Source organism: Telopea speciosissima, chromosome 10 (assembly GCF_018873765.1).
Source record: "Telopea speciosissima isolate NSW1024214 ecotype Mountain lineage chromosome 10, Tspe_v1, whole genome shotgun sequence".
Lineage (NCBI taxonomy): Eukaryota > Viridiplantae > Streptophyta > Magnoliopsida > Proteales > Proteaceae > Telopea > Telopea speciosissima.
In genome coordinates, this window is record NC_057925.1 from 36,186,168 (window position 1) to 36,195,980 (window position 9,813).

Here is a 9,813-nt window from a genome sequence, read left to right on the forward strand (position 1 = left end):
TACCATATACCGATCAATACATGTATCTCATACCGATATCGTACCATATCTATTTGGTACACATCGGTACAGGTATTCGATACAATATAGTTTATTTTTACTGTTTCATCCATACTAATACCATATCGAATACCGACTCAATACATATATCTCATATTGATACCATACTGAATTTATTCGATATGGTATGATACGATATAAGCATTACACTTTTGATATCGATACACGGTATGTGATATGAGTTGACATCCTTAACGGAATGCACCAGAGTTTGCGGGCACTATATCAAGGGTTGCAGGGAGCACATGCAAAAGGGGAGGGGAGGGGGGGGAGGGGGGGAGGTAGATGTTAAGACAGATTCTCACGAGGTGGCGGATTGGCTAATGAAGGAAAGCAGTAAAGGACGGCCTTGAGAGAATTATGCATTATTATATGATATATCCTGACTAATGAGAACTTTTATAAATGTAAATAACTAAATATTATCAAGAAATCTGTAAGTGAAATATCTATTGCGATGTCAAAATGGAACCAAAACCGATTGTTGGAATCAGAATCAACCATTAAGTCGAATCGATCGCACCGTATAAAAACGATGCTATTCTGATTTTCTAGGTTCTAATACCAGTTCGGTTCGGTTCGATTTACAATCGAAAAACCATCGGTTAAGCGAATAGAAATTGGGTAGAAAATCGAGATTAGGAGTATTCTTATTTATTTAAGAATGAGGTTAAACACTAAAATATTAGGACTCCTTACTGAGAGTTTTTTGAATTTCACTTTGAATGCCAAATTCATGAAGGGACGGAAGGTTTTAGTATGAGCATGTCTTAGTGGACTTTATTAATGAATTGAGTGGGGTATGGATTGGTGATGGTTTCCCTTGTGGTTCTTTGCGGCCTTGAGTAATCACTTAAAAGTATCATTGCAACTAGCATATCTAAGTGAACTTTGCCTAGAGTTAGTTGTGTATGAAACAATATAATTTCTCCCGCATAACAAGGATATGGAAAATAAAATTAAAGGGTATAAAGGTGAAACTGCTATTACAAACCGCATGTAAACCGGATAACGAAAACCGAATAGAAACCGCTAAAACCACACCGCATATAAAACGATTCTGATTTAGTGCAATTTTGATTTCTACCTTGTAAATGTGCACCGAACCGGAACCGTATCGTTCGACACCCTTATCTACTGCACATAAGTGTGTACTTAGAGTTAGGGATGAGCGTCTGTCACTCTGTCCTCTCAGCGCTTGTCACTATTCATGTTCAAGAGTTTTTATTTGAATAATATGTTCTTTGGAAAGGGTTCCCTCCAATGCTCATGTATAGTTTCAAGTAGGGGTGTCAACGGGCCGTTTCGGGCCGGTTTCGGTTCGGGCTTTTCGGTTTCGGTGTGACTTTTATAGAAACCGAAACCAAACCATTAAGAAATGTTCGGTTTCGGTGCGGTTTCGGTTTCGGTGCGGTTTGATTTCGTATCGGTTTCGATTTATGATAATGGGTTGATATCGGTTTGGATTCGGTTTGGTACCGGTTTTATTCAACTAGTAAGGTCCGGTTAGTGCTAATTTTTCTTCTCTTTCTCTTTTAAGTACATAAAATATTTCAAATACAATGCATCTTTCTATCCTATGGATACAATTAGTTGGGTAATCACTAACAAAGGATATGAGATAAAGTGAGAAACTATCACAACACATTTAGGGGGCAATGGGGCATTAGGCATTTACTGATTTAAACATTTATCGGGTTAGGTCGGTTCGGTTTGGGTTCGGGCCTAACGGCTCGGGCTACCGGTGCACCATCAGGCTAGCCCAAACCAAACCAAACCGTTTGCCTCTTTGGATCCACAAACCGAACCCGAACCATTAAGATTTCAGTCCAATGTGGTCCGGGCTCGTTCGGGCTGGTTTGGGCCGGTTTCATTGGTTCGGATTGGGTATTAACACCCCTAATTTCAAGTGAAGGAAGGGGTATTATAGGGAAACCCTTAAAATAGGGAGATATGTAGGGATTGAGCTCCTCTCGTTAGAGGGCATCACCCAATAAGGCCTAATGAGGCATCCAACGACTAGGTTGTGCCGCACACATCTCGGCACGCGCTCAGTCAGCTGTCAGGATGTGTGCGGCACAATACAGCCATTGGATGCTTCATTGGACACTCATTGGGTGATGCCCTCCAAGGAGAGATATATATGTAGGGGATTTTCATTGGGAGGGGGATTGTAATGGGTAGGGGCATGCAGTTTCATTTTTGTGCTGACATCATTGGGATTTTTCCCAATTTTTTTTTTTGTTGATTCCATAAAAATACTACATATCCAATCATGGTGATCCACTCGTACAATCTTCAATACAGGACCCACTAAATGGTGGCTCAATAGCCTTTCCATGGGATGCAGTGATCATTTTACTCACCCCATTTGTCTAGAGCAAGGGTAGCTTACCACACACGCCGAGATAGCGTTTTCTTACCCTTAAAACAAATTACTGTCATTTGTGAGTCGGGGCGTCAATTGATCCCTCCAGATAACCGAGCGAGTTTTTTTTTTGGTAAACAACCCAGCGAGTTACCATAGAAGAAACTACCAGGTAAAAAACTACCCCCTCGTTGACATGAGGCCCTCAAAATGCTCACTTAATTCTCGACCCAAAAAAGAAATATTTTTTGATTAAACAATGAATGAAAAGAAGGCCAAAAAAGTTCTTTTATGTCTCTCCTCTGCGTAAGCAGAATGAAAATCCAATACCCAGAAACATTGCAGAGAAGCAGGAGGCTTCACATTTTGTCTCAGTTTCTCAACCTCTTTGGTTGGAACTCTGTTTAATAAGTAAGTGAAATTTCCCTCATTTTCATGCATAAGTTTCTCTGTTTTATATTTGAATAAAAATATCTTTTGTTATGTAAATTTTTTTAATTTTGGTTTCAGTATTGAAATTGATCATCTGATTTGGTTTTTATGGTCGAAGATTTGATTTGATTGGTTTTTGAGAGGTGGTTTTGTCATTGTTTGTCAGATTACTCAAGTTTTGATTTGTTACTTGAAATTGGGATTGAGAGAAAGCAATAGAGGAAGGACGATTTTCTTGGTTAGATCTGATTGTCTTGATTTCATATTCTGTTTGAAGATTTGATTTGGATAGCCTGTCTGGGTATTGATTATATATATCTAGGAGAGGTGGGAAGAGATGGGTCTTGATGTCATGGAGATTGGAGTTCGTATCAGGAAAGGTCTGATTTTTCCAATCAGAAGCTTTTATAGATCAGTTCGGGATCATCCCTTCTATTGGGGTGTCGTGTTTTTCTTCATCTTCCTGTACAGGTATTTTCCTTCTCTGTTTGGACTGTTGGTCTCTTCTTCCCCTATTTTTTTCTGCACTGCTGCTCTCCTTGGAACTCTTTTGAGCTTTGGGAATCCAAATATCCCTGAAATTGAGAAGGATGACAAGAGGACCCATGAGGTTGCTTCTCTGAAATCAGCAGTCGTTGAAAATGATCTTATTGTCCAGAAAGATGAGAGCTTTACTGCAGAGGCTCATTTGGAGAAGGGAAGGGAAGTTAAAGAGAAGATGGTAACGGAGCCAATGGGTTTGGAGGAGGGAAGGGAAGCTAATGTAAGTAAGGTTGATGAGGACATGGTTTTCTCAACAATTAATGACAGTTATTTGATGGGTAGGACCATTGTGAATGAAGAACCAAAAGAAATTCTTGGAGAGAAGCAAAAGATTGTGGAGGGAGAGTTTGGTAAGGTAGAATTGGTTGAGAAGCGAGAATTCCATAAGGAGTCACTTATTGGAGCTGAACTTAGTGCTAGCAAAGACATTGATGGTACAACTTCCGTTGGTTGGGAAGAGATTGAGACTCCCAGAAGGAAGATTGATTTGCCCAGTGGGGCGTTTTCCATTTCCCAAGATTTGTCTTGGAAACATGCTGAAGGCCATTCTGAATCTTATGATTCAGATTCTGATCACACAGAGAGTTCCTCTCCAGATGCTTCTATGGCTGACATCATGCCAATGCTTGATGAGCTCCATCCACTCTTAGAGTCTGAAGTTTCTCAGCCTCCTCTTATATCCCTTGGGAACTCGAATGCTGTTTCAGAAAGTTCCAACAGATCCAATGATGGCAGTGGTGAATCAGAAGAGGAGATTGAGAACCAGGAAGCTGTTTCAGAAAGTTCCAACAGATCCCAGGATGGCAGTGCTGAATCAGAAGAGGAGATTGTGAACCAGGGTACCCAAGGGGATGGGACTAAAGATGTTGTCACATGGACAGAAGATGATCAGAAGAATCTCATGGATCTTGGGACTTTGGAGCTGGAAAGGAATCGACGGTTGGAGAGTTTAATAGCAAAGCGGAGGTTAAGGAAACTCATGACAATGGAAGCTGAGAAGAACCTGATAGACTTGGATAGTAATGATCCTCCATTTTCCATTGCTCCTATTTTGACAACAAGGCGAAACCCTTTTGACCTTCCTTTTGATTCCTATGAGGCCATCGGTTTACCACCTATTCCTGGCTCTGCGCCCTCAGTCTTGTTGCCTAGACGAAACCCTTTTGATCTTCCTTATGAACCATATGAAGAAAAACCCAATCTCATGGATGACAGTTTCCAACAAGAGTTCACTCCATTTCAACCGAAGGACTTGCAGTTCAGAAGGCATGAGAGCTTCAGTTTGGGAGTTGCTGCAGAACCTAAGCAGAGGAGGCACTTCAGGCCCTATTTCGTTACTGAACGGATGGCTTCAGAGGGGGCAGAATATCCCATGTTTCAAAGACAATTGAGTGAGAAGAGTGATTCTAAAGTAAGTTCTGTTCCCGAAACAGAGTCAGCTTCTTCGGTTGCAGATCAAGAAGACCACAAGGCACTCTCTGAACAAGAATTATCTCATGAAGGTGACCTGATTTCTCAGATTGACCATGCTTCTGACAATGTTGAGCATGAAAGCCAATCCTCCAAAGAAGAAGACCCGGTGGAGATTGATCCTGAAGAGAAGAGAGCTGTCGAAATTGATGGGGTTGATGTCAAAGGGATCAATGAGGAAGGAAGACTGATACAAGTAGACCATGCTTCTGATCATGTTGAACATGAAAGCCAGTCCTCTGAAGAATTAAATTCAGCAGAGGTTTATCCTGAAGAGACGGGAGACTTTGGCATTGATGGGGTTGATGAGGAGACTTCCCATGAAGTGGAACTGCAACAGCACCACTCAGGATCTGTTGCTTCAATTGTGGAACCTGACAACAGTGAAGTTCCAGCAGTAGAAGAGAGATATAGTGATTCAAGCTCGTTATCATCAGAAGTGCATGAAAAATTATTCCATTTGGACCCAAATGAAGGATCGAGGGATCTAGAGCTGAAAAGGGATGATAATACTGAAGGGTCCAGTGTCTCCATTCAATCATCTCTCACTGAATCAGATTTTAATCTTAGGAGCAGGATCATGGAAGGTGGGGATGAGAGTCAAAACAAGGAGCCTGTTTATGATTCAAGCCCATCAGGGATTGAGAAGACACTCTCTAACATGACATCTATCCAGGAAGCTTTCTTTTATGTAGATAAAGGAGTTATCATCTCTACTCCCTCCTTGGCTTCTGACTTACAGGTAGAGGTCTCCGAAGTCGGTTCACCTCCAGTGCAGGTTGATAGGGAAAATGCTGAATCTTTATATTATGAAGAGAGTACAGTGGAGATCTCTCCTGGCAATGAAGCTTCATGGGTGGCCTCACCTACCCTGTGTGCTGTAGATGAAAATGAATTGAGGTCGATGGAAGTTACAGAGATTAGTGAGCGTGATGTCATAGAGGTTGGATTTCCAGAAGTTAGCCAGAATTCTGATGATCCTCATGTTCCAAAAATGGTAGTTGGGGAAGCTGCAAGTTGCTCAAGTTCATCTTCATTGGAGACTCAATTGGGAGAGGGAGCTCTGATAAGTAAGGAAGTGCATCTTCAGTCAGAGCAGGATCAAGTCTCTTTGTCAAGCTCCAATGCAAAGGTCTTTGGAGAGGTCCAGCAACATGGTGCCAACATGAAGGTGGACAGTATGGCATCAAGTTATTCAAATGGAGTATCATCTGAAGGTTCGGGATCTTCTGTAATGGAGAAGTCCACACCTTTGATGGAGGAATTTACTGTTCATCGATCTACTGATTGTGACCATGAAGAAACTCAGGTCAGTACTCCTGTTTCAGTTATAGAACATAAAATTTCAGCTGTCCTAAATAGGGTAGATATTTGTTATAATAAATTCACCATTGTTCCTCTATTTTCATTTCTAGCTTTCCTTTACGGTGTAATTAGTTAAATATATCACATTTTCTTTTCTTTTCTTTTTGGCTCTTCTTTGTTTTTCCTCTGGGAGAAAATTAGCCTCCTGATCCATTCAAATTCTTTGAACAGTTTGTCATGTAAAATTGATCACGCAGTGTTTGAACAAACTTTTGGAAGCAACTTTTTGGATTCTGAAAGCTCAAAAAGCAAGATAAAAAATTGGTTTGTGAAGCTTTATCAAACACTACATTAGATTCGATTCATCTTTGAAGAAAAAGAAAAGCTAATGTCTTGCCCATCCCTACTTTACAAATTTTCATGCACTGTATTTGTTTCAATTTCGATATCCTTTTTCTTGTATTTTGTGCAATCCCACGTCTCTAGAAATATGAAGCCAGGTTGCTGTTGTGACCAAAAAAGAGGGGTTTTATTTTGAAATAATTCTGGCATATATAGGAGCTGAGTTGGCAGCCCAAAGAATGTCCAATTGCTCTTAGGCCATTCCCTTCCATTTATCAGCTTTCATCCTTTTAGTTTCCTTGAGCAACTTTTTCAAGCCATATAGATATATCAACTTGTCCAGGATTCTTTGTGCATGTTCATCAATCTGGAACCTGCTCTATTACACGCTTTGCCTGTGCCAACAATGGCTTAATGAGCCATAATTGTTTGATTGATGTTTTTTCACCCTAGCTTTTGGACTGTGGCTCATTTAGCTTTCCTGAATGTTTTCTAGAACTTTACCTTGTTTCGATAGCCATGATGATTCTTTCATATTTTTCATCTTTTGTCATCTGAATGCTTCCTATAGATGAGCGTATGATCCACATGAAAAGCATGAATTTCGAGCATATGACATGTAGATAATGAGGGAGAGTGGGAGACTAACAGATACATTTTTGATACGTGCAGGACTCATCTGTTCTTCTAGTAAAGTCTAATGATGAAGTCAATGTCCAAGCAACTGAGAATGAAAATTCATCAACTGGGCCACATGTCAGTAAGGAGCAATTTAGTGAAGAGGCAGAGGGAATTGAAGAAGTTGATGAGAGACTTCTGTCAGAATTGGACATAGTTGGGGATTTCAGTGTCAAAGAGTTGGGATTAAACATGAACCAGAAAGAAAAGAAGTTGAGTTTGGAGGAACCAGAGATCCTGCCTGGGCTGCAAGTTCTTGGAGACAGGCCTGCTGAAGATATTGAATCTGATTCTGTCAAATTAAGCAACCTTGAGGTGAAAGACAGAGTTTTGGAAGTGACCAAAACAACTCCAGAGTTACAAGTTCTTGAAGCAAGCTCCCTTGGCGATGCCAATGTGGATTTTAAGCATATCTCTGAAGGAGAGGTTGAGAAATCTGTGGTTGTTGAATCAATCCACAGTGAGGTTGGATTGGCTGAATCTCAGCCATCAGAAGGAGACTCATGTTCAACTGTGACCGATTCAGAGCGACCTGTTCTTGAGGCAAGCTCTCTTGAAGATATTGATTTGGCTTTAAAGGAACTCCAGGAAAGATTGCATAAAACTAGCATTGCTGAATCTTTCCATGATAAACCAATAGAGGAGAAAAGTGAAGTTGGGTTGGCTGACTCTGGCCTAACAGAAAAGAACACAGATCTGACTACGACTGGTTCAGAGCTACCAGTTCTTGAGGCAAGGTCTCTTGAAGTTGAGGTGAAGGGAATGGAAAGAGCTAAGGAGAGTGACTCAAGTCTTGAAGAATCTGGGACACCCCAAGATAAAGCATAAGTGCTGAAGAATCAAGGCAGGGAGTGAAACGAATATCTGAGAGTTCAAGCTTGAGTAGATCAGCTGTGAGACATAAGAAAGCTGGATCTCATAAACCAAGTTCCAGTGCTAGCTCCAGCTCAAGTGATTCTGAATGAGAAGAATTTGGGGAGAGCAAGTAGTTCGGCCATTTGGTCTTTTCCCTATATGGTTGTTTAAACAGCAAGAAACATTGGTTTTATGGTTTTTGAGTTTGAGCTTTGGGCTTTGTTTTGGTGATGATGATCTTGTTCCTTTTAGTTCTATTTTTAGCAGCTTAAATGTCTGCTGTACTGCTTCAAGAATACGGTTTCAATTTCTTCAAGTATGATAGTGTGGGATTTTTATTTTTGTCCTGCCCTTCTTTTGAGAGTTGGTGCTTAATAGTTTGAGATTTTGCTGCAGAAAGTTTTGTATTCATCCATGTACTTTGTAAATTTTAATCCCAATGAAGTGATTTGAATCTTGTTAAGATCTGTATGCAGTACTGCAGGGGCATTACAGTCAAGTCCGGCGGTACTTAGTTTTAGTTGTTCCTAAGTGGACTGAAGAGTCATCTAGTCCTTGCGGTATTGTAATTATTGGTGGGTTTTATCTATAAATAAAGAGTTGGGGAGAGAGGACTGCCGATATTATGGACGGTTTCTCTCCTCTTGGCAGTCTCCTCTCTTCTTTCTTCCTCAATTTCTCTACTTCTTTCTTCTCCTAGATTGTTGGTACTGATTTTCTGTTTTTGGTTTTATTACCTGGTATCAGAGCTCCATTAATCAGCACTTGCAACCTTCTCCTCTCTGTTCTGAGAGATTCTATTTAGATTTCTCCCTTTGTTGTGTTCAGCCACATTTGCTGCAACTTTTACTATGAAGATCTAGTTTATATCAATGGAAAATTAGGTTCTTCTTCTGTTATGCTATCTGCATGAAGACAACCATGCTGCTGGTTTCCCTGGAGTTATTTATCTACAGGATTTGATATCTATCAACAAAAGTTTTGGCGCCAACATTGAGATCTTCCATTATATTCCATCGAGCCAGCAGATTCTTCTCATATTTAAGGGTTTTGTTGCCCCTATTGGTAAGTACACGCGATCCCAGTTTGGAGCTGATCAGAGCTCCTGATTTTGTGTAATCATATTTCTCGTACAAGACCATGTGATACTCTATTTTAGGAATCTTTTTAACAAAATCAAGTTGTGAAATTACTTTGGATCTGACCATCAGATCCTTGCTAGATTTTAGGGCATTGTTTTTGATACGGGTAAAATATTTTCACCCCTCATAACAAGACATTGGGATACACAAAAAAGGGAAACATGATCCAACGAATCTCCACCCCAATTTTCCCAATATGGAAACCTTCCAAGAACTAAATATCAAAGCAGGGAAGCGCACTCCAAATAGGAAACCAAGAAGTCCCACGTTTCTAGCTCCCGACTGGTGGATCTACAGTATATAGAAGTTTTCCTCAAACAGACTCTCCAAGAATATCCCTTACTCCTAAAAGGAAGCTACTAATTCGGGAAGAGTGTGTATTGCAGAAGGGCTCACTCCCCCTACTCAAGCTACTAATCAGCCAATATAAGTAGAACCTCCCTCACAGGGCGAGGTATGATACAATCACCATTCTACTCTTGTGAAATTGTTCTGCTATTCCCTTCAATTGTGAGGAAGCTGATTTAAGCATCGTAAAGTCTTTGCCGGACACAACTCCGGCCCTCTCACGTTGTCTTCTTCTTTGTTTTTCATAGGTACCTCACATAGCGCTGCTCG

At 40.6% G+C, this 9,813-nt stretch overlaps 1 protein-coding gene across 1 annotated transcript; it reads left to right on the forward strand.

Annotated features, from left to right (window-relative positions):
- The first annotated feature begins 2,704 nt into the window (after positions 1-2,704).
- LOC122643518 lies at positions 2,705-8,026 on the forward strand. The gene is made up of 4 exons (XM_043837133.1): positions 2,705-2,839; positions 2,939-4,168; positions 4,214-6,182; positions 7,193-8,026. Exons 2-4 carry the CDS (start codon positions 3,198-3,200, stop codon positions 8,024-8,026), a joined length of 3,774 nt encoding a protein of 1,257 aa, XP_043693068.1. The 5' UTR covers positions 2,705-2,839; positions 2,939-3,197.
- The last annotated feature ends 1,787 nt before the right edge of the window (positions 8,027-9,813 follow it).